We start from the raw sequence: 25,637 nt of genomic DNA on the forward strand, positions 1-25,637 counted from the left end.
TTTCAGATTGCAGACACATTCCCAAAGACAACATTTTATAAGAAGAAAAAAAAAAAATCAGAGGCAAAGATGGGCATCTAAAGCAATCTGTGCATCTTATATATCTGAATTATTATCAGAATTGAGCTGGCTTTACTGGTAATGTTATATTTGAACTGCTATAGAAAAATATCCACAATTGAAGCTAAGTGAGACTTAGATTAGGATTTGAAGATTTTGATTTTTTTTCTCTCTAGACTTCCACTGGCACTTGAAATATTAATAGACACTTACAAATTTTAAAAAGTTAGTGATTTCTTTTCTAAGTAAATAACCAACCTTTTCATGGGTAACTTTTTTTAAAAAGTTAGTTTACTGTCTCTTCCTTGGACTAACCTACTCCTATTTCACGTCCCTCCTAAACTGAACAGGATGCAAACATTGGCCCAAAGATATTAAATTTCATTTGCATCTTTGGTTGAAAGATATAAAGATCAAAATATTTGTTGGAATTCAAAAAAAATGAAGAAAATGACTTCTCAACAGGAAATGGTATCTCGGAAAAGCCAGCCCTAACGCATGTTTGCGCCCTGGGAAATCACCCATTCTTATTTACACTTCGGGGCACTAGTTCCGGTACTCTTGAAGCCGATTAATTCCTTTTCAGAATCATCTTACTCAATGCTCAATGGGCTCCTCCAATGGAAGTCGCTTTAACCAGGTGTTGTTAAGGATCACCCTGTTCAAGTCTAGCTGTTCACTGGAGTGAGAGCACAAGCACAGTCTGGGCGGCCGGCTCAGTCTGTCTCTCCTCCCCCCTGCAGGGCAGGTGCTAACAGACTCCAGTGTCAGCATCAGTCCCAAAGTCAGACCAAAGGGCACCCCCAGAGCCACCAGTTCTGATACAGGCGGGAGAACACGGGGCAGGGGCTGGGCCCTGGAGTTACCTTCCAGAACCACTGAATGACAGGGTGATTCGGGCAGTAGCCGTTCTTGTAAATAGAATGCTGTCTCCAGTCGTTCACGTCAACGTCGCCGAGGCCGCACATCAGCAACTGGGAAGGAAATTTACCAGATGTAAACAAGGCAGGGCGAGAAAGCTGAAGAATTCACAGTGAGAAATTACCTTTCTTCCATGCCAGCATTTTGTCATTGTGCAAAGCAGGTTAGCTAGCAATTCATACAAACAAATGAAGGTGGATACTTTGTTCCAAACTTTACCCTGCGACAGCAGGTCACAGAGACAGCACAGGTTATGAGGGAGACTTGATTCTAAGCCTGTATAAGACCGTTGACATTTCACATTGGAAATAAAAACTCCCCAATCACCTCGACCCCTCTAATCTCAAGCACAGAGCTCACGGATTTGCTCACACTCCACTAGCGTATGCACACTGCCCCGGCTGTTCCTCCTCCTAAGGCTTCATTTCTCTGAATATCTGACAAAATCTCCCTACCCACAAAAGAATTAGTGCTTATGACAGCAAAAACTTATCTCCTCCAGATGGATCAATTAAGGTGACAAGTCACCTCCTCTGTCCAGAGGCCGATGAAATGCAGATGTACACTGAGGCAGTAATGGGTTCTTTGACTTAGCATTCAGTCTAAGGTTTGCTTTTCTTATTATGTAACCCTCCGACAGGGACGGTTTCCTGTGGACAACTGAATACAATATTCCTGCAGAGGTACTAGGATAAAACGGAAAGAGAACTAAACCAGAAGCCTCAAAAACCAGGTTCCTAGGGCCTGACTGTGCCAAAACCTTGCTGGGTAAACCCAGGGTCATTAACTTCTCTCTGCCTCAGTTTCCCACCTGTACAATGAAAGGCTTGCAGTGCATGATTTCTATGACTGCCCAAACCTTGACTCTACCTGATGCAGCAATTTTCCTTACCTGGTGCCCAGGGCTAATACCCCAACTCAGCTCAGTGGGCTTATTTGGAATCTTCTAGAACTGCCCTCTCACGGGCAAGGAAACCATGGTTGACCACTTTTGCTATTCCTCACTCCCAAATTGCCACACAAGTCCCATAAGACACATGAAATAGAATTAATCTAAACTTATGCTCTGGGACACTATGGAGCAAAGAGAATATTAAAATATCATTTGTAAAGTAATGAGAGGTACCTTAAAAAAATCTACTTTACATGAAGTAATGTTTATAATACAAACCTCCAGCTCATTTTCATCAAAAATTTTAATCAAGTCGATAGGAAGCAGTTCTGTGAATCCCTGAAAGAAGGAAAAAAAAAAAAAAAAAATCACACTAAACATCTTTCTCCTTGAAAAAGACAAATTTTACAGGAAGAACAAACTTTTCTGGTTAGCCAGAAAAAACGTATTCTTTACTGATGATTCATACATCAGTGACAGTATCAAGTACCTATAGTTCTAAGAGAAATAGCATAGTCACCATATAAAAGTTCTGAAAAACTGTGGAATCTAGAAGGTTCAGGTACTCGGCTAATTTTTGAAACCCTATGAAAATAGGGGATACTGTAGGCAGGTGGATTCTAAAAGCCATTTATGACACTGCCATGAGTCAGTGTGTCCTAAAATGCACAGGCCACAGACGTGCAAGAGACGTGTTTAAAAATAACGTGCCGAGGGCCGGGAGACAAACCCAGCAGGCGGCGGTGACTGGCGTGGAAGAGACTGAGCAGAGAACCGCGCTCTCGTTCCCAGCTCATCACCGACCAGCGCAGCGACCCAGGACGAGACCCTCGATGCTGCTGGGCCTCGAGTGTGGCTGACGCGGGTCCTGAGAGTCTGGATCACCTGAGACGCGGCCCCACAACCTGCTCCCTGCGGCTTCGTTCCTAAATAATATAAGTCCTGCCTCTGTCCAGTCCGTCCTCGCATTTTATGTCCCCAAGGCCCTGAGTCCGAGTGTTCTGCCCGGGCTTTACACATCACCTGTAGGTGCCTGAGCGCGGGGCGAGCTGAAGAGAGCATCGCCAGGTGAGAACTCTGCGTCACTTCAGTAGAAATCAACAACGTGGACGTGGGGCATTTTCCTAAGTGATTTTTAAGTAGTTAAGACTATCAGATTTAAAAGGGAATTTTACTTTTGGTTGAAGTGAAACATTTTTTAAAATGATGACTGCTTCACCCTTTGCTGGGGGCTTCCGGAAGGGGCCTGGGAGCATCACTGACGTTAAAAACTTGCATCTGGGAAGCGCCTGCTTCATACACAGAGCTGGCACAAGGTGCTGGGTATAAAATAAAATCTTGGGCTAAGAAAATGTGTTTTCCCTGTACCTGTATAGGACAGAATCCGTGAGGGACTAGTAAGACGGCCATGAGGAAAGGGCAGGGGATAAAAAAACAGCCTGACCACTGAGGAGGCGGCTTCGCTCCAGGGAGGGGTGGCCTGGCGGGAACCTGTCCTCACTCTGGTCAGCTCTGAGTCCTCGGACTTCTTGGACACTGTCACTGCAGGCACCACTTGAAACTTCAAGACAATACTTCTAGATCAAGTTTGTAAAAAGTCTTCTTTAAAAAACATTTAAGACAAATACAAAACTAAGAGAAGCCAACTAAGATAATACTAAAAAAAAAAAAAGGTAGTGGCACACCGGCCGACACTCCTGTCCTGGACGCTGGGCAGTGGTGCCAGCTGTGAGTCCTGGCCATCCCGCAGTGTGTCCCCACTCCCAGCCCGTCGCTCGGCGCGTGGCAGAGAACCCGGTCAGCACGGCTCACCTCCAGGAAGGCGTTCATCTGCTTCTGGACCCTGTTCACAAACCTCCACTGGATGACCAGGCTGCAGAGAAAAGGGAACAGTGACCACCTCCACCATCACCAGCGTGCCCGGCTTTCACGGCTCCTCTCCAGGCAGGGAACGGAGAGAAACCTCTACGACAGCACAGCACAAAGGAGGGTCCACTGCTGTGCACCCACTGTTTATTCACGAATTCCTTCAAGAAACACTGATCATCCGTGAAAAACCTACAGTCTCACTGAGGATTTCAAAAGAACAAGTGATTTCTCTTCTGACCAAGCCTTGCTTGATCAAAGTTACTTTAGAAATGTGATTGCGTAGAGAACAGAGAAAAGGTTATGGGCATGAACAGTCATGTGTGCATAACACGCACCGCCCTCCCCCCCCCACGTGTGTACAAATGTGTACATAGATTTGTAAAGAGAGTGCTCGGTAGAATGTACTTTGTTATAGGATATTTCATTCTAGTATCCAGTGTACTGATATGCAACACTGACACATAAGCTTTATCAGCAAAATGACTGACACTCGCACTTTAATAACAAAAGGTGGAGGATGAATGGTAAGACCCCTTTAGTCTGGAAGTCACTGAACTGAAATAGTCACTGAGACTATTTTCCCTGTGACAGTGTTTAGTACAGACCAGCATTTATTACGAGGCAAATCCACTCAGGATTTCATCTAAGGTGTTTTGCTGCCATGAAGGGTTCTCACCTCCGAGGTGGCACAATGGTGACAGCCCGCGAGGACCAGCCTGCAGCACACCCCCACATCAGGCTTCGCTGCACTGGGCTGCAACTGCCAGCCCAACAGCAGTCCCCTGGCACCAGGGGAGCCACGCAGCAGCCAGAGATTCCAATCAGACTTTTTTCAGTAAAGCTAGCTGAGACCCTGCCTGGCCCCAGCCCCCACCAAATTTGAACCCGGAAAGAATTAACTGCAAAGAATGATACACGGGACATATCAAACATGTCAGACTCCTCAGACTTCAGACTCTAGTCACCCCGGGCTGGAGTGTTTTTTTAAAAACCCATTCACAGTCTATACTTTCCAAAGGAAGACAATGGTGTCTGCCAGGTCTTGAGGCCAGGAGTTCGAGACCAGCCTGAGCAACACGGCAAGCTAAGACTGTCCAAGTCCACAACGAGTGTGCCAATTAATGTAGGCAGGTTAAGATGTGAAGTATCTTACTTCCAAGGTTATTTATTTAGTGTAACAAGCTTTTGATTTGAGAGTGGAAAAAAGTCTGCTATGTAATAGTTCCACCCTTTGTAGGGTTGTAAGTATTAAGTCTCACTCCATTTCTTCCTCAGTAGGAAGAATGGTAGGTTTTTCTTCACAGATCACACTAAAAGATGCTAAGACCCTCAGTCAACTGTGTGAATTCAAGACCTACGACCAAGTTCAAGTAAGACAGGAGGGCGCCCTTGCTGAAACGGAGCACTGAAAGCAAACAGGGAGCACAGGCCACTGCGGCGACCTGGAAGGTGAGCAGAAACCAGGACCCAGGAACCACACACGCCACGCTTACCTCGCCCCTGCACCAGGGCCAGGCCAGCAGGGGCAACCTGGCAATCTCTGAAAGATCCCAGAATTAGGTGTTTGAAGCATATATATTTTTATATATATATATATATATATATATATATGGAAAATATAATGTTCCTGGTAAAAATGTCCTGGGATTACTTAACAGCTAGACTTCCAAAAGGACTTGTTTTGTTCCACCAACTGAGGGTGAGATTGGATAAAGAAAATTACAACTATCAGAAGCAATTTGTTACGTCTGCACGTGCTGAATTCTTCCTATCCATTTTAACTATTTTTGTATATTTTCATTATAGAAAAGAAGTTAGGATAGAAACAAAATATTTTATCTTTGTTCATTCCTAATTTTACCTCACTGGTCCTTGACGCTGTGTTCCACTGCTGCAATTCTACATTTTATTTATTTATTTAATTTTTTGCCCTGGGTAGAGTGTCATCATCCTAATTCACTGCAACCTCAAACTCCTGGGCTCAGGTGATCCTCCTGCCTCAGCCTCCTCAGTAGCTGGGACTATAGGTGCCACCACCATGCCTGGCTACTTTTTCTTTCTTTTCTTTTCTTTTTTTTTTTTAAGAGACAGAGTCTTGCTATGTTGCTCAGGCTGGTCTCAAAAACTCCTGACCTCAAGCAATCCTCCCACCTTGGCCTCTCACAGTGCCATAATTACAGGCATGAGCCACCACACTCAACCTGCAATTCTTGAGATCCACATGCTCCAAGAACATTTGCCATACTACTCAATGGTGCACACACCCTCTCTTCTTCCTCCGCTCCTTCACAGGGCAGCTCACTGGAGCATGACACTATACTAGGCACACTTTCCATCCCATATCCAGCTTCCCACAAACCCAAGCCAAGAAGGAACTCATATTATTGAAAACTAGCCAATTAACTCATGCCTATAGCATACACGAGCTGTTCTGGCAATGCACGTCACCCAAATATACTGTTCAATATATTAAAAGGTTGTAAATATGTGTATACGTACTCGATATATTCCCTTTTGTTTTCATTTGTTACCATGATTTCTGACCCATTGGGCTTCAAATCCACTTGATATGTCTGTAATTACAAAGATAAAACAACAATCACCAGCATGAAGTTATTCTGTGTACTATTATTGAGTAACAACATCTTATCATAAAAGGAAGATAAGCAGAATTTATTCAGAAATATTTCCCAGCACATGGGCTCTGTACACCAGAGAATTTTTAATGAGGCACATAAATTGTTAAGATGTTACACATTTAAAGATGTTATCATTAAAGGCAAATTATTTTATGGTTATTTATGAGTTTTAATTATTCTTCATACATTAGCAATAATGGGAAAGAGGAACACAGTTTCATCTGTTATTCATTTATCAAGAAATTAATTATGTTTAACAGAGAAAAGAACAGGGTACATCCACCAAAATTACAGAGATCCAAATTCTAATGCATTTTGTTTCTGTCAATTAAATTTCATGGTCATAAAAAAAGGATGCATGGAATTTCTTTCAAAGAGGCAAACATAAAGGCAAAAAAAAAAAAAAAAAAAAAAGAAAGAAAGAGAGAGAGAAGCTTCAGAAGCCAGGCTGAAAGGTGGATTTATCTGCCTTTCCAAGACTCGCAGACATTTAGTTGGGACACCGTCTCCCAGCCCGTCTGCCCGGAGCTCCCTCCCTCAGAGCCACCCATGATCCTAAACAAGCACATCAGCTGACACCAAGCAAGTCCCCCATGCTGCGAACTAGTCCCAGCTTCACATCATGATGTATGAAGCCATGACTAGCACAAAGGAATGGAGAGAGGCCGATCATTTTAAAATAAAATGTTTATTCTCGCCATAGAAATTTTGGGGAAAAAAGGTGGGAAAATATACCACCTGCAACTCCCCTACTGGAATAAAGCCATGTTGCTGTTTTGGTGGGGTTCCCTTGTGGTTTCTTCTCCTCTGCCTGCCTGGCAGTACTACAGAGCAAACCACGCCAGGGCAAGAGGGTTTCCCAGAATAAGTGTCAGGGTTCTAACCATGACGAGCACACAGACTCCATCTGTAACGAAACCTGTGCTCCAGCAGAGAGCACTTCCGGTGGGTCCTCACCCTCCGCTGCCCACACCCAGGGGAACCCTGAGCCCTTCGGACCCGACGCCCACACCCCGTTTATCTCCACGTTTTCTCCATGTACACGACTCTTGTTCTTGCTCACACCGAGGGCTTTTTAAATTGAAACTCACTGACCACCGGTGGAGTCCCTTTACATTTTCTTCTTTACTGAGAAAGGGATCTCGTTTCTCCACCACGACTGAACTCCATTTCCCACAAAGTCAATTTAACTCTTTACGTGACCAACATGGATTTTAATCCTGTTGCTGCATTTCCTTTCACCCCCTCTTCCCCGTTCCCTGCTGCCATCCTCCCGGCTCACCCCGTCTTCTGCCGGTGGCATCTGCTCCTGCCCAGCCCAGGACACGTCAGGCACAGAGGATGCCAAACAGCTTTCACTCGGGCTGGGGTGGGGATGTTTCTTGCAGTAAAACATTTCCAGCTCTTTGCTGGTGTTTTGGGGGTTTTATACCTTTTGGAAGTTTTATACCTTCTGTTCTATTTTTTAATAAGCCCCAGATTGTATTGGTTTTCCTTTTTTCTTTTCCCCCTTTTATTCCTCCTCAAAGATTGCCTCGCTGCTCCCTTATCTGGAGCCTGTCTAGCAGATCCACACCAGTGACGAGTTAATAAATCCAAGCCCAGTTCTAGGTACTGAAAAGGCTTCCAGGACAGCTCAGCGATGCTAAGATCGAACCTTCCTCCCCTCGTTCCCCCACGGCTCTCTGGTGTTCTAGGCAGGTGAAGCAGATAAACGTCCCAAAGTCCTGCGACATGCTCCTGCCAGCGTTCAGCCTTCCTTTTCCTTTGCTCACCGGCCTCCCCAGGGGTTGCCTGGGAGCTGCAGTTTCCAGAGAGTGGCTGAATGAGAGGTCAGCCACGAACAAGGCAGGGAGGGGAGAGCGAAGGAGAAAATCCACCACCGCCCCCCAATTCCCAGCTCCTCCTTGTCATCCCCTGCCAATGACAAGAGCAAACTGAGCCAGCGTTGCAGACAGTGGAGAAATTGTTCCATCTACACTAGCGCTGGGGGTCCAACTGGCTCAACCTTTTTGGAAGACATTTTGGCAACAGGCGTCAAAATTTTAAAGTGTGTATCCCTTTTCACAATAATTTCTCTTTCAGAATTTACGCTAAGGGAAAAAAATTAGTCAAGTATACAAATATGTATTCCAGGATTACAGTTTATATGTTGCACATATGATATTCCAAGATTATATGGGACTGTATGTTTAATTAGTAAATACTGAAATAGCTTAGATGCCTGCCAACAGGGCATGGTTAAAAACACATGGCACATCTACAACATGGAATTCAGTATAGCCATTAAAATGGGATAGATGGATATTTAATGATATGGAAAGGTGTCTGTGATATATTCATTTAAAAACCGTATGCACAGTACAATTCCATTTCCATAAAAAATATCTGGCATTTATATGCTTAAAGAGAATAATTCTGGAAGATATAAATCAAAATTTTAATCAGGGTTTTTCTCGATAGTGGGAACAGATGATACATATTTTTATTGTACTGGCTTTATTTTTATTATAAAGGTTGATATTTTATAATCAGATAAACTAACAGAACTGTGTTTGAAGGAAGAAAAGAAAGGGATCATACTATCCGTGCTAAGTAATGAGGCTGTAGCAATACATCACTCCATGGGCAGCTGTCCAGTTTTGCGGCTGATTCTGACCATGGGATTCTCCCCCAGGTGGTGACGGGAGAGCTTGGGGACAGGCACAGCAAGGCTGGTTTTCAGTTCCGCTCCCTAAGACACTAGGTTAGGGGGGAAAAAAACCCAGATTCTGGCCACAGGCGCTTCCCAGTTCAAGTACCTGCTGGTGTTGAATTTCCGTCCCCCTTGGGTTCTTTGCAGATGACGTTTCTGTGGGAAGCGGTGACCGCTGTTCAGATCCCACTTCTCAGCCTGGCCGCCAGGGCTGGCTGTCAGATTGCCCCTGCGTCACAGGAGCGGTGTCGGGCCCATCACAGGCTCAATCACTGCATCACTGGGACCAGGCAGGTGCCATCACTGGCTGTCCCGGTATAGTGTGAGGCTCGCAGGAGTGGGGAGGGCGGGGATGCAGGGCCCAGTGTGGCTGACTCCAGAGCCCGACTCCCTGTGCAGTTTCTCCCGCAGACCTCCCTTGCTGCCGGTGCATCTGTCTAACTAGAGCCTTGCTGTGCCTCCACTCTCCCCCACACTTCACACTCCCTAATTTCAGACATCGCCACCACAGGAGGGGAAGGACTATGTGTCCTCACGACTGAGTGGCAGGTGCCACCTGGTACAGGGGCCGTCAGCCCTAAGTGAGCTCAGAGTGGCAGGGCACGTAACGCAGAGGTGGAGAAGACTCGAGGGGCTCCCCCAACCCTGCCCACCCCTGTAGGTGATGCAGCGGGACTCTGGCATGGGTCCCGAGCATGCACAGCACTCCCAGGTGGTGGCAGAGACCTGGTGAGGTGGGGTGGCTTCGAGAAGGGACCAGCAGGAAATCACAGCTGGAGCTGGTGCCAGGACACAGGCGTCTTCAGCACCTCCTCTCTGGGTGGATCCTGCCACCTCGTCCATGTCCCACTGCACTGAATGTGCTTCTGCCCCAGCCCTGGCCCCCCGGGGCAGCACCGTCGTCCCTCGTGTCTGCACTCCTGAAGGACCCCACGTGAAGAACACTACCACGTGCCCGGCATGCTGCAGCCCTCGCTAAGCCCGTGTGGCAAGCAGAGAAACTCCATTTCTGTAGTCTAACACCGGCTTGAGGACAAGCCCCTTCTTCCTCACGGAGCCAGCGCAACCTCTGAGGACGTACGACCACCACAGAACTGGAGTCCTTCCTACGCCAGATTAACAGCTCTGGAGTCACACATCTCCCTGGACCTTCCAAAGACGCTTCATACCATTTGTTTGAGAAGGTGGTTAACAGTTTGGATCATACCGGAGTCGGGCAGAGAGTAAAGGTCTGTCTGTATATAAGACTCCACTTTTGGGTGCTGAGTGCTGCTGGACCAGTACCCACCCTGACGTGAGCTCACAAGCCCGGTGGGACGCGGGCTCAGGGGGCTGTCGGCACCTGCAGCCCACCACGGGACACCCCTCCCAGCCCACCTTCTGCACCCTCCCCATGACATCAAAGCAACTGCACGGACAGGACACAGGCATCCAAGTCAACTCTCACCTTCCTGACTTCACACTTCCTTGCTGCGTCCATCTCTCCTCCCCACGTGGACAGTTTCTGCCTTGTCACTCGCTCCCAGTGCTTCTCCACCTTCCTGTTCATCCTCACTCTCTCAGGAACCTTTTTAGATCCCCCCAGTGGCTGCCTCCCTCTACGACATCGTAACCAACAGGCCCACCGTGCGCCTGCGGGACGTATTCTCGAGGGCCACAGACCGTTCTGACGGCTGAGAGGGCTGCCTTCTCCGACAACCAGTTTTGGCCCCTTGGAGGGGTCATTCCCGCTGAGAACGCGAACCTCAACCTAGCACAGGCCTGGCCCTAAAGAACTTTCCGACATGACCGGTGACCACTTTCCCCTCCCTCCTGCAGCTTCTAGCGCCTCTTCCACACAACCAGATCAGACGCTGCTTTGCTGAGCGGGGAATAAGGAATTCCTACTTGTTACAGCTCTAAAGAGGCTCCTGCTCTTGGGAGGCTGTGTGTGCACCAGCACATTGGAATGTGGTTTATTCTTCCTGCTTGGCATAGGATAGTGCAAATGTTGAAATTTCTTCAGTGGAAACATTCCTATTAGGTCCCAGAAACAAGCAGGCCCCAAATTCTCACCAATCAGAAAGAATAGAAATTGCAAATTAATGGTAACAGTTGCAGTTTCATGACACAAAGCAACAGCTACCCAACTTCACAGTCTGTTATTTCTAATTGGGAAAGGGAAAAAGAAAAAGCTCAGAACACAGCATGTCCATTTCACCTTGTGGCACTGCCCTTGCTCCCTCTCCCTGAGGACACGACTTGCTCTTTTGCCATCAGGGAGGCAGGGCTTCCTCCCGGGTTAGAGTCAATCGCAGTGCACGGGTGATGGTTTTGCAGAGGGCTGGGGGAGCTGAGAGGCTTGGACGGGCATCGTTAGTGCCTGTACTTCCCCATCAACGACCAGACTTTGAGTGCCTACCATGTGCCAGGCACTGTGCTAACGGCAAGTGCACAATGGTGAGACGAGGCCTGGTGTGAGAGACAGAGGCTAAACGCGTACTCAGACACGTCATCTGTGGGACACGCAACAAGGCAGGCACGGAAGATGCTCATGGTATAGGTCAAGGGCCGGCATCTTTGAGGAAGGAATGTCTGAACTGGGCGTGGGAGGGAGTGCTCCCCCAGCGGGCGCAGCATGAGCAAAGGTCCTGAGGCAGGAGGGAGCTTGCTGTGTCCCAGGAGGCCAGTGGGGCCAGGCCCAGAAAGCACGAGGGCAAGTCTGTGACGCGAAACAAGTCTGGAGGAGGAGCAAGTGGGGAGGGGCCATGCAGGACCTCGTGGGACGAATTAAGGATTTGGGTCATTATCTCAAGGGCAGTGGGCAGTCCCTGGCTGTCATTATAGGAGGCCAAAGTCAATAAAAAGAGACCAGTTAGGAGTGTACAGGATGACAGCTTGGACTTGGCGCTGGTGGTGGGACAGAGGGAGAGTGGACAGACGTGAGGGACGTTGGGAGGCACAAGGAACAAGGCGAGGTGATGGGCTGGAGGTGGGAGACGAGAGGACTACGTGGCTGCTTGACTCCAAATTCCCTCCCAGAGAGCAGAACAAATGAGTTCCCTGGTAATCAGGTCCACACTCTTAAAAAGGGAGGACAGAGATTTAACAAATTAGGCACCTAAATCACTACCTTGCTCATCTCGTGGGTCTGTCCTGAATATTGATGACTCTGCCTGATTCTACCCAAAGTCAGAAAGAAGAACCCGCAACATTAAATGAGGAGGTTTGGGAATTATTTTTAATGAGTATTTGGCCGGAACTAAAATGATAATCAGAACCTTTATTAGAAGTCTACTGAAAAATCCAAACATCCTGTGTTTGGTTTTCATTTTCTAAGTGGAAACGGTTACATTTAGCCAACTAAGGAAGGTTTCCCAGATCATTTACTTCTAACTTCGGCACTGCCAATAATTTTCTGAGACGTGTTATTTAAGGTGGTCAGATGGTTTTCTATAAGTGGAGACACAGAGACGTTTTGCATATTTGACACACAAGACTGACTTCAAGTCTTCCTTGGTTCTGTTTCTATTCCTCCCTTCATATGTTAAAAATGAAGGGAAGACAGTGCTAGGATGACTATCTACGTCTTATCCTTTGAAAACTGGCAGTTAAGACACTTCAATAGAGTCTAGCTTAAAAACAAGGAACCACTGAGAGTCAATTGATTTTGTTTTCTCGCACATAGGACTTCTATTACTTACAACATTATTAACATCTTTTTAAAAAGTAGGCAGCACGACTCCCTCATGTGCTCAGTAAGCGTGCAGTAGGCATCAACTACATGCTGAGTGCTGGACACACCGAGGACCTCAGGGGGCTTATCGTGCACAGCTGTCAGTACCTCGAGGGCAGCATGAGCAGAGGGGACCGGGCGGAGAACGCATCGGTGTGGAAAGGGCACAGTACAGCCAGCAACGTGCACCGAGGCAGCTCTGGAAACAGCACTAGGGCACACGCGGTCTGGGAGGTGAGAGGTGGGCGGTGTCGGGTCATCGGGGCTCCGGAGCCATGATCACAAGTTCTCACTTATGCTAAAAGATCACAGAACCACCAAGCAGAAGATCTACACACGTTCAGGTCTGTGTTTCAGAAACATTCCCTACGGGGGCACATGCTCGGGGGCGTCAGAGAACAGACTGGGAAGGGGAGCAAGAGAGGGAACGAGGAGGCCAGCAGGAGGCTGTTACAGCAACAGTCAAGAAATGAGCGGAGTGTGAACCAGGGGAGTGTGAACAGGGACACAAGAGGGACAGCGAATTCATAGGACAAGGGGCCGGGGAGACAGCACGACGACAGAGGGAGGAGTCCAAGGAGACGCCCAGGCTGTGGGTGGGCGGGGACGGTGGCAGCACAGCAGACGTGGGGGCTGGGAGGACACACGTGGCTCTCGCACCGGGACCCCTGGGCCTTTCGGGAGAAGCGGTTTAGGATTCAGACCCGGGACAGTGGCGACTAGAAGGCGGGCGTGGGCTGGAGACGAGGGGCTGGTGGAGAGCGGAGCAGAACCCTAACGCAGGGGGAGAAACCAGCGCCTCTCAGCACCACCCACTCTGGGGCATGGATTTATCGATACGTCAACAATCACCTATTTCCTAAAGAACCTAAATTCTAAAAGCGAGGCACAAATGAAACATTCACATCTGTATTTACTGCGGATTAGAAAGAGGCGCTAGTCCTTGCCCCAGAGGCCTCTCAGAACTGTGTGACTTTGCGGGAAGAGACAAAGGGTTGTGCTTTTTTGGGGGGCAGTGGCTTTCTGACGTGGCAGGAAGGTCCTGTTACAATAAGCTGATAGTTAACATCTAAAGCTCCTGGTGGCTGTTTTTAATTGTCCAGCAAAGTTGCATTACAGCCTATGAAGAAAAAAACACTCTTTGAAAGGCGGAGAAGAGCTCCTGGGGTTACCCTCACGTACCTGTCCGAAGTTTTCTTCATCTATACAGAACATGAGGTCCAGCTCAGTAGGGTCGTTTTCTAAGATCCATTTCAAAGAGTTGTAATATTCACTGTCCTATAGAGATGACACAGAAATTAAAATTAAGCATGTTTCCCCCAAAATGCAAACCTGTTTGACTTCTTTCCAATGTCAGAATTCTCAAGAATTCTGTTCCTCCCTAATGTAAGGTTTTCCTGCTCTACCCCAAACTAAATCTTCCTCTGTAATTTAAAGCACAAACAAACAAAAAACGTTTTGCCGGTAAGAGGGGTTTGCAGTTGAATCCTGTCCTCTATGGAGCACCGTGGAGGGACCCTACCCCGACGGGAGACACAGCTGCCACACGCCTCACTGCTGCACAGAATTTAACACAGAGACAATAAACTGCTCGTCTTTAAAGAGTGGAAATATCAGAGGGAAACAGGAGGGATACGGAACGTTCTACCCAAATGCCAGGGTTTTAAGCTATGCCCTTTTCTGTGCTTGTGCTGCTCTCTGCAAGTTAATTTAAGCAAAAAGGGCAGCTGCTCTGACTTCAGAATCCAGAGCAGCAGGCGGAAGTGCCCTCAGCTCCCCTCTCTTTTTCAGGCCCAGGTCTCTCCTCTGAAAAGGGAAAAAATATGTGCACTGTATTTAAAGCACGAGCTGCCAGCATGTCATATAAAATTAGCCTCTAAGAGACACGCGTATGCTCCTAGCTTCCTCATTCTACCGTTACAGAAGCAGGAGGTGAGAGCTGGAGAGAAAGCCGAGGTACCACGGACGTGCAAACCCAGCCATCCAAGATCCACAGCAGCAGTGGGTTCGGAGCACTGCCCGCCGCCTCCTCCCCTTCACACCATGGGGAGCAGAAACACCGGTCAGTGCTGGTCAGTGCCAACGACGCAGGTGCTTTCTAACTTAAGCCACGAAACACCAAAGTAGAGCTGCGAAGACCCCAAATGGACAAAGACGCTTCCGGCTGGCCTCGTGCGTGCACCAGCACACGGGCAAACACCCTCACACCCTGGGGGCAGATGGCGGGGTACAGGGAAGTTAAAAGAAACACAGAAGCAAGAGTATATTAAGAAAAGAATGCCACTTTTTGTTTTTATAGGAAATTCTTTCAACTCTAAAATGGTCTGTAGAGGTAAAATTTAGTAAGTTAAATGCAACGTGAAAACTCAAGTCACTTTTTGGAGAACTTCTCAGTGTTTACTTTCTCGCTCTCCTATACTGCAGGTCACCTGCTCTTCCATGTCTGGGATGACTGTGTGATATTCTTATTGTTTTGGCCTTTGTCTCTGCCATATTTAGGCTTTCAGAAAACAGAGACTCACCCGCTGTCCCTCTGTTTTGTGACACTCAGTACAAGCAATGTTGGATGGAAAACCCAGGCTACCATGAGGGCCCCAGCTGTCCCCTGATTTGATGTGTTCACACAAGTCTGTGCCAGGTCAGCAGGGGTCACTGAGACGTGGGTGTGTCCACCCTAAGTGCCACGTTTCTAGAAAATGTGAACAACGATTTGCTTATGACAAAAATGAGGGCGATCACGTAACGTCTCAGTGAAATGCTCCCTGCTGTGCGTACCGAATGACAGCACCGTGACAACCACTGTGACTGCAGACACGGCCTTCGAGACCTCCCCGCGAGGCGCGAGTGCCCCACAGCAGCCCAAGTGGGACCCGCAGTTACTCACCACAGACTCCATGTCGTTCAGAGTGATCTGCTTTCCCAGCATCATCTTGTAAAACGGTCTAATGAAGAAACCTGAAATACGGGGAAAACCGGGTTTAGTTTCTAGTCTCCGATGCTGCTTCTATCAGAGCTGAGAGAAAGGCTTAACCTGCTCTCAATCTGAGTGAGAAACCAGGGTGGGACGGCCGAGGGCCTTCTGCACCACAGACGGGAGGCGAGGCCTGGTCCTCGGGGAGTCAATGACAAGCCAGGGGAAAAGTCCATCTGTGTGGTGGTTATCACTGCTTGTGCAGTGATGGGGAAAAAACACCGGAAGGGGACAGCACTGAGAAGGTGCATGTAATCTCCCAGGGACAGCAAATACCTTGGAGGGGCCACAGCATGGGGACGACTCTGCCACCACGCAGGTGTCCCACAGGGACCATCAGTTCCCCTGGTCCAAAGGCAGGTTGGCATCACATGCTGCCTCCCGTGGGTGCCGTCCCACCAGACCTAGCAACTCAGGCTTGCGGTCCCCCTTCCCCCTCGCCCCCAGGCGCCAGTCTTCTCAGCACAGGCCAGGCTCCCTGGCTCAGTGTGGCACCAGGGTGCAGACTCTGCCAGACTGCAGTGTCTGCAGAAGCCGACCACAGGGAGCAGCGGGCAGGGGTGCAGAGTGCGCCCCGCGGGACACTGAGACACGCTGACCAGGCTCATCTGTGTGCGTCTTGGCTCTCAATTCTGCGATTCCTGGCTTACTCTGTGATCACTGTTGTGGGGACCACGTCAGCTGCCTCCTGGACTCCCCCATTTGCACCTGTGTCTATTCACACCTTCCGTGAAGGCCTTGCTTCTCGGGCCAGTCTGAGCGCTCCAGTGCTACCCACCGATCCCGGTGACAGTGCCACCCCACCCACCCTGCTGAAGAGTCCCCTGAGCCACATCACTTTCTCCTCTGAGTACTCATTGCGTTCCCTTCTGCTCGAACACTATCCCTGTGATTCTTGTTTTTTATCTTGTCCCATTAAATATAAGTTTAGTGAGATCATATCACATCTGATACTTCACTATATTCCCCCATAGCAACTAACAGTGTCTTCTCACTTGGCAGAAGGTAATAAACTGACATTCTTCTAAGAAGGTTGAAGGGAATTTGAACTGGCTGAAATAATCTATGGCACGAGTCCAATGCTGCAAATTAAAATATATTCACACTCTACACATACAAACAGTGAGTGCAGTTTCCTTCTGGTCAGAACAAGGTGCTTACTCCCTGCCCCCTAAAAATAAAGTATGGAAATCAGAGCATCAAAATCAGTTAGCAATTAAGAGTAAAAATACATTAAAGGGGAAAGGAAAGGACAGAGGGTATATTGATTATTTATTGGGATAGCTAAGGCTCCATAAATGCAATTAATACATTATATTCCTGGAGGTATCTTTCTCGTTAGTAACTGCAATGTCAATCTCGCTGTCTTTTGCCCTCAACCATTGTACCCCGCAAATTATTAAAAAATATTTTTTATTCTTTTTCCTCACTGATGATTTCTGCAGTGTTTTCTTAAGGATGCTACTTTTGAAATGACCAAATCCATTCAAAAGTCTCTATTATAAATTAAGCCGAAAGATACTGCCAGGTATGGGGTTTGACTTCTAACATCCAAGGTTAGAATCACTTGAAATTCTTCCAGGATTTATATGCTCTAAATAAGAACAGAATTATTCTGTGTCGTCTGTTTCAGAGTTAAGGTCTCAGCTGAGTTGTAACATTACTTTGAAATTAGTCTCTCCACATTAGAAAAATAATAATTTGGGGACAAATGGAACAATGACAGGATATTGGATGGATCAGATCATTTTAATTAACTTTTCAATTAGCTTTTCCATCTGTCACCAAATCTAGCTCTCCCTACAGAAAAGTTATTCCGGAAAACATACAAAATGTATAAATACAGAACGTTCTGTGCTTTACACTTAAGTTTTTAAAAAAGATTTTAAAGACTATAGATACTATGTGTGTAGCACCCAAACTAGGATGACACCGGGGAAAAGCACCTCCACTGTGGGTAAAATATAAAAATACTTTATTGAATTAAGGAGAACCAGTGAAGCACCTGCTTAAAAATCTGTGATATGAAAGACAAGACACCTATTACCGAACCACAAACAGCACTGACGTATTTTTATCACTTCGAGACTTTAGAATAACTCACCGTCTAAGAGTTTCCCGTGAAATACTGCCAGACCAGCAACTCTTCCAATGAAAGTGAAATAGGACAAATGATCTTCATTACAGAGGCCTGAGTTGGGATTGATCTGAAGGGTGTAGTTGTCCCTTTTGGGGAGGAAGAGAGAAGAAAAGCCCAATTATATTCTCAAATAAGAAACGCAGGAATTGGAATTTTGCTTTGCCGCCTGTCACTCAACCTTCACACGGTGCCCTGCAAACATTCTGTACCTAGTGGAAAAAGATGTAGGCTATGAATAGAAAACACCACTGACCATTTGTTCAGCCCGTTTTTGTGGCTGACTGTGGAGGTCCACTAGAACTGATGCATATGCCCTAGAAAGTAACTTAAACCATAAGAAACTGCCGATGTGTAACTATTTTTGACCTACAAAAGTGTCTTTCATGTATATGGTTCAGCCAAGTGTCTTGGAAAGATGAGAAACCCGACGTAACAAAACGGCCGTGCAGGGATTCCTGATGACGTGTGTATTTTAGGTTGACTCTGTGACAAAGGGAGCTCAATTCATCTTCTGGAGGCTTTTGGTTTGGGCATAAGGTCTTTTCCTGCTGGTCCAACCCTTGGTCTGTCTGACCACTACTCTGCCTTGAAAAGGCCTCAAGGGCTTTGGGAACAGGACGTGGCTAATTCAACAACACAAACCTCTAAATGTTTTGGTGTGTCCAGTGGTCCCCCTCCCTTTAACCTCAGTTGTGAGCACCAGCGGTTTTCATACTGGGCTCCACGGATGGGGAGCATCTTTGGGAATGTGGGTGAGAGGTGAGGATCTTGCCTCCCTACCCTGCCCTCTCCTTCAGTGGTTTTATCAGTTTTACACGGTGGGCTTTCTCATGGGACTCAGTAACAATGACAACAGACAAATCGGGCAATTCCTGGCTAAGGCAACGGAGAAGGATGTAGAGGCTGCCTTCCAAATGAGCCCCCCCAGAATGGCAGCAGGTGGGAGATGTGGGCGAACCTACGATCGCTTAGAGCCCAGCGCTGAACAGCTACTCGACTGGGGCCTCAGGTGTAGCCTATGCCGTGGAGGACCCTCAGCCTAGAGGAGGAACAGTTGGCCTTGTAAGCAGCCAATGTTTGACTGCCGAGAAAGCAGTTTAATCTGCCCCAGTCTCCAGGCCTGGCAATGATGAAATACTAACGCACGGGGGAACTTGGTTCTTCCCTATAGCACAAGGGCACGGTTCTTTGCGTCCTCAAGCATGGGTCCTCAAAGTCCTCGTAATTTGCTTTTAAGAAGTGTGACTTCAGAAACCATTCTTGGTCATAAAAGAACTTTTAATACTGACAAATTCTCATCTTGCATTAAAGTCACGTTACAAATGAAAATTGCCTTTTGTTCCTTACCATAATTACCCAACCCATTTTCAATTTCAATTCCATGAACCAGAGAGACAAGAGCAGAATCAGTGTGAGGGGTTCACAGAGTGCACTATTTCACCGTGCAGCGTCAGAACCTGCTCTAGACCGGGGCGGGGGCGGGGGGCGGAGGGGCGAGGCTGGACTCGGCAGCACTACTCCGTCTCGCGGGAGAGCGCCGCTCCTGCCTCCACTTTCCCAGCGTGCTCCGTGTACTCACGTTGCAGAGTACTCGAAGAGGCCATAGTAGGGGTTGAACATCTCTTTGGACAGCAAGAAGAACCACTCTCTGGCCACACCGCCATAGTCAAGACCTTTCTCCGACTCAAATTCAATCCACAGTCTAGCTTTCAGGACATCCGGTCTTTTCACAGACATGATTCTCCGATAGGACTCTTCAAATATGTTATTTCTGTGCAGTTTCATCTCGAACCTATTTGGAATATCAGCCTACACAAAAGAGAAAAAAAGCACATAATCATAAATATCCATCTCACTTCCTACTAAAAAAAAATAAAGGGTAGAAATGATGGCAGTCTTCAAATAAACAAGCAGTGACAAAGGGTTCCAACTGAGACTCTTGCCTTTGAGGGGTTCCCTAGCACAGACAGGAAGCCTCGCCGTGTCACGATGGGACACACAGCATCCCCTGGCAGCTGCTCAGGCTGACTCAGCAGCCCTGCCGAGGAGGAGAAACTCATCCTCGCCCCCTTTTATAAACAACTGTGGGCATTAGCCACCAACAGCAACTGAAATTGAGTCAACTCTACATGCTGTTCCAGTCAAGGAAAGAGACTCTAGCCCAGATAACTGAAACCTGTAAATAATCCCCACCTGGCCAGGTTGGGACCACGCTCAACTCTGGCAGGGACTCCAGGTAGTAGATACGATCCACGATGCCTAATGTCAATTTTGTTCCCGTGGGGAGTGGGACCCTGACCATGCCAAGTTTGGGGAAAGCATCCCCAAGTCCCTAGTTCACTGACAGGAAATTAACATTACACTTGACCGAGGTTGTGAGAACCGTCTCCAGGCAAGATGAGGTCTAGGGTTGGACCTCGCCTTCTGTACGGAAAGATCCGCAGAGACAGCTTCCAGGCAGAAGACACGGTAGTGTGAGTGCCACGGAGCGAGACCGGGACGAAGTCATTGCCTTTACCAGGGGATATGACTCACAAATAAGCACTAGGATTTCGTGTGTTCAAATTTGAGTTTTGAAGGCAGAGAATCATTTCAAAAGTGGTTATTCACAAGCTACTTGAATTTGGACTTGGGAACAGAGAACAGAACCCCAAAGTGAGAACAGAGACTGTGCCCGATCCAGAGAAGACACCCAGGACAGGACGCATCGATGTGGGAAGGGGACGGGAGCGCTGGTGGCAGCGCACAGGTGAACTGGGACAGGCTGAATGGCCGCGGGGTCTCTCCCTTCCCCAACGGTGCAACCGCGGTGGTTGAGCAAACAGGAGAAAACTGCTAAAACCCACGCTAGGGAGGTGGAGTCAGAAAGTAAAGTAAAGCAGAAGGCATAATGTGGAAGAAGTTGGGGGTGGCATGTCAGCAGAAAATAGAACACTGTGATTTAAAACGTTGACTGGTCTCAGCTTTAAACTGCCAGTGAGAACTGTACTCAGAAAATTACATTTGGACTTAATACTGCCAATTATTATAGTTAAATATTATAAACTTTATATCGCAAATATAAATATTATGGTTAAAAACCATACTTTTGAATTTACAGGAAAGACTTCAACAATTTTCTAACTAGGGTCTAGGTTTCAGTAAGAAGGGTAACCACACGTAAGTGCAGGGGCCTCCCCAGATTTTTTGACTAGTGTCCTGAATTATTTTACATTTCATAAAAATCATTTCTGTCTTTTTACGTATTACATAAGAAATTACCCTTGAGGTGATTTGATATGTAATACTGAGTTAATCTTCACTTACCATTTCAGTTAAAAAGAAAATTCAGATTGAAGATCCAGGTGGATCAAAGTGCAGGGGGAAAAGGAAGGTAATATTTTTAGTACACATATAAAAGTAACAAAACAAGTTGTTCTCACTGAAGTAACTTTGGTAACTTGCAAATGACTAAAACACACATTTTTGGAAGATGTGATTACTCACGGGTTTCTTTAATTTCTTCCTAAAGTAGTCATATTTCTGCTTAAATTCTCTGGAGTAAGGAACAGCCTGGAAGATAAATTTATAAATATAGATAATGCAAACAATACACTTGAAATTTTACATACACTGAGCCAACATTCAGAGAATTTCATGAATCATAAACATTAAAAATTCACCCTTCGTATTATCCACAGAAGATGTACACAATGTCCGCATGGCACACGGGGGAGTCCTAGAACTGCTTAGGGACACTCAGCACTGAATGGAGCTTGCACCCTTGAAAACAGCTACACGGATGTTCAAGAAATCATTTCGGTGTATGCTGTGCGAACTAAGCATGCTTTTCACGGGACTTCAGCAAGAATATAAGGTGCCATTTTTTTTGTCTATAGTTTAGATAAGTTATTGGCTATGATCCTTTACACACAACCCAAAATGACCTATAATGGTCATTTTGAAAAGCCTAATCTTTGTGGGGAGATACAATCAGCAGAAAGGGACACTCTCATCAAGGAACATAACATCAAGGAGATGGCATTCTTGAACAGTTCCCGATTTAGATTTTGGAAGGTTTGTTCCTTAATATTTAGTGGTTTTTGGCAAGGATTTCTTTAAATATCAAATGCCTTATCTATAAAAGTGAGTGATGGAACAAGGTGTGGCCTCAGGAACTGAGTTAACTATAATTATTGAAAAGTTCTGATATCTCTTCAGGCAAAAAAAAAAAATTAATGTAATCACTGAAATAATCTTTATTTGCTATGTTGTAAAGTAGCTTGTAATATCTTAGAGTCCTGACTTTGGGCTATGGAAAAGGCTTGCAATATTTTTTATGAAGCAAAAGGATTGATTTCTGCATGCACACAGACGTAACTATGACAGTCTCATACTCAGAGCAACTCACTGCTTTTTAGCAAACAGTATGAATTTTGGCAGATAATACTTCTTCTGATATCTTTTTGGATGAATAAAATATACTGATCCTTAGGAAAATGTCTCCAGACTCCAAACCTTATACCTTTTACCATGCTTATTCTTGACAGAAAGAGAAGAAATGAATGAACAGCTTCCATCCTTCATACTGTTTTAAGACATGATTACACAAATAACTGAAAACAAAACAAGCAACCATTCTTAACAGAAAATCGTGTCAGTGTTTTGCTTTGTAATTTGAGAGCAATAAAGATATCATCCATATCTTAAGAACACTCTAAAGAAAACGTATACTGCCTATGGTCTCCTCTTAGTATTTAAGCCAGTCTTCATTTGACTTTCCACTCAACACTGATCTGACCACATACCCTGTTTGTTTTGGGCTGTGGGGTGGTGAACCTGCAGCCTTCGGATTTCAAGATTGTTTTTTCCTAAGCACCAAAGGAGGCAAGAAAAGCTTTTTCTTTCTCTGCTGCTCCCCTTTTAATAAAAGGATTTGTTCTGTAAAATTTGGATTCAGTCAAAAGGCCGCACTCAAGGATCCAGAAGGCCACGTGTGGCCCCCAAGGGTGTAGGTTCCCCACCCCTTTCTGATTCTTGGCAAGGCACAAACTTTGTCAATATCAGGAAAAGAATACGTTGTTCTGAAGTAAGCTAATAAAGGTATGTTTTTTGGTCTGCCAACAGCACATCCCATCACAAACTAGAGTTCCCCCTTGAGTTTGTTTATTTCTCACTCTTTGGTGTTCATTCACTGATTCATTCAACAGATATTTCTTGAGCACCTACTCTGTGCAAGGCATTTTGAGTGCTGGGGCAATAATGGTAGATAAAAAGCAAAGGTTTCTTTCCCAGTCCCCTCCTGGAGCTTACAAGCTGTCGGGACCAACAGGAAATGAGAAATAAATAAGGAAAACAATGACACGGAGCTCCCGTGGGGTTATTTCAGAGAAGCTGGCCAGGGAAGGCAGCTCTGAGCAGAAACCAGAGTGAGAGGAGGGGACAGACAGGGCGCTACATCCCGAGGAGGGAGAGCGTTTGGCTGATGCTGTAGCTGTAACTGTGATGGAGGGAATTAAACTGAAGAAATGACCTCCTTCCATTCTCTCACGCCAGCTTTACAAGACCTGAGTTCTAGGGCAGACCCTACCGCCAGCCCACTCTGCAATGTGCGGTCTCCGGTAAGGAATTTCTTCAGTTAAGCAGGATGTGATGAGCAGCATAAATCTGACTAGACTCTTCCATTTCCAAAAGTCTGTGATTCCCAGCAATTAGTTTTTGTTTTTCCCCCACTGAAAATGGTAGGGAAAAAAGCTTAAACATTCAACATATGTATGTTCAACTGTCTTAAATGACACATTCCCCAAGGAAGAGATTTCAAAACGTTCCCCTCCACCCCCCGCCTGTGACTTCCATTCTCTTGCCTGCCTTGAAACCCACAGGTGCTGAGCAGGTGTGGGTGGGAATCAGATGCTGAGGTATTTCTGGTCTTTCTTCTGCGGGATGATGCATGAAAACTGAAAAATCATTACCTTCCTCCTATACTTATCTTTTCTGTCTAGAGGTAGTTCTCACGATAGAACGAGTAGAGTATGTTTGTATATTCTCCTGAAAAGATTCCAACAACATACTGGGACACACAAACACTCCTACAATGCAGCTTCTGAAGAGAATTACATGTATATTTATTGGACTGGACAGTCCAAGTTATCTGTTCCCTCTTGAAAATCTGGCATCTCATTTTCTCACAAGCAGTTTAACTTGTAAAATAAGCCTATCTGCAAAATTAACATGTCTGTTGATTAAGAAGCCTTTTGCTCTGTATTAAATATGAGTTCTTATTTGTCCAGAACGTCAACCTGCTTTATTGTGCAAGTTGGGCCTACATGTCATCATGTCATCATTGTCCAGATGATACTGGAGCTCCTTGGACAGAAGGTCTCATACCCAGTGTGAGGTCACTGGTGATGCCAGCATGTTTGGGGCTCCCGTCCTGACTCTGACGCTTGCAGAGACTGTCGGCAACACAGTTACCTCCCTGAGCTTCTGAAAAGCTGGTGATAATAACATCTGCCTATCTTTCCGAGGGGATTGCTGTGGGTATCAAATCACGCGATTATAAAGTTCTTGGAAAAGTGAAAGTGTCACACAAACATGAGATGGTACTAGTTCATTACCAGCAGCATGCATGCTGTTAACGGTGCTGTTATATAGAAAGCTTACTGACTTGTAATGCTGCAAGCTGAGCTACCAGAAAAAGGTCCCCTCTACGTAAAAATATGTGGGCATGCCAGACCAACTTGAGTATTTTTAAAACTTGGGAAAAAGAGAAACTCTAGGTACCAAATAAAAAGACTCAAAATTAGAGAATTAAGTGGGCGCTTAGACACATAGGTGCTTGGGCTTGTGTTTTAATCCTCCCCTGAGGAGACAGAATGTGGCCTTCTGTCTATATGACCTAGAAAGAATAGAGTACCCTGCTTAAAACCTAACATCTGACAAGGGACAAGAAAATTCTACCCACCGGCCCAGGGAAGTTGCAAGAAAGCTTACCTTCTGTCCAGGACCATAAATGGAAGAAAAACAAAAAGAAACAGACCTGTAATAAAGCCATACTCCAAGCCTCTACCAAAGTGAGTATGAGGTCCACAGTTATACTAATTGGAAGTGCATGAATCCAAGCCAAGAAGTTAACGGTAAACACAGATCAGGACTTAGAAAAGCCCCATAGGAAAAAAAACCAAAGATGTGTGTGCGTGCTCACTCTCCCTCTTGCATGCACACACTTGCACAAATTATAAACTGAACTAGGCAATACGCTACCATTCAGGAGAGTCTACAGACATAACAAGTGGGAGATTTAACACTCCTAGGCCCAGAGATAATAATCTGAAAGAGGCCATTTAAAAAACAAGTATTTAAAAAATGCTAAGGAGATGAGAGAATTAAAAAAAATAAAAGGAAAGAACAGGACAGAATAACTCTAATACAACACAAATTTTAAAAGACCAATTAGAACTTTGAGTAATTAAACATAGTCACTGAAATAATAAACACAATGAACTGATAAGGATATTATAAGAAAGCTCAAGAAAGAATTAGAAGAGCCGAGTAATAACTCACAATACAGTAATGAGAGAGAGAGAGAATATGAAAGTTAAGAGACAAGTGAGATAGCATGAAAGTGAACCAAGTACCCAATAAGAGTTACAGAAACAGATAATCAGAGAAAAATGCAGTATGTAATGAAATAACAGCTGAGAATTTTATAGAACAGAGGGAAGACATGATCTTCATAAGAATCATGAGTCCAAAG

The 25,637-nt window shown here is 46.0% G+C and overlaps 1 protein-coding gene across 4 annotated transcripts in view; it reads right to left on the reverse strand.

Annotated features, from left to right (window-relative positions):
• The window catches only part of NEDD4L (NEDD4 like E3 ubiquitin protein ligase), a 220,275-nt gene that overhangs the window by 4,980 nt on the left and 189,658 nt on the right, over positions 1–25,637 (reverse strand). For all 4 annotated transcript variants that reach the window (XM_069468360.1, XM_069468359.1, XM_069468357.1 and 1 more), the window contains 9 exons: positions 21,389–21,454; positions 19,482–19,711; positions 17,867–17,988; positions 15,676–15,746; positions 13,974–14,069; positions 6,242–6,315; positions 3,686–3,746; positions 2,153–2,212; positions 927–1,034 (listed from right to left, as the gene is read on the reverse strand). In XM_069468360.1, coding sequence (XP_069324461.1) covers positions 927–1,034; positions 2,153–2,212; positions 3,686–3,746; positions 6,242–6,315; positions 13,974–14,069; positions 15,676–15,746; positions 17,867–17,988; positions 19,482–19,711; positions 21,389–21,454 — 888 coding nt within the window. The remainder of the gene's footprint in view (positions 1–926; positions 1,035–2,152; positions 2,213–3,685; positions 3,747–6,241; positions 6,316–13,973; positions 14,070–15,675; positions 15,747–17,866; positions 17,989–19,481; positions 19,712–21,388; positions 21,455–25,637) is intronic.

This window comes from Eulemur rufifrons, chromosome 5 (genome assembly GCF_041146395.1).
Source record: "Eulemur rufifrons isolate Redbay chromosome 5, OSU_ERuf_1, whole genome shotgun sequence".
NCBI lineage: Eukaryota > Metazoa > Chordata > Mammalia > Primates > Lemuridae > Eulemur > Eulemur rufifrons.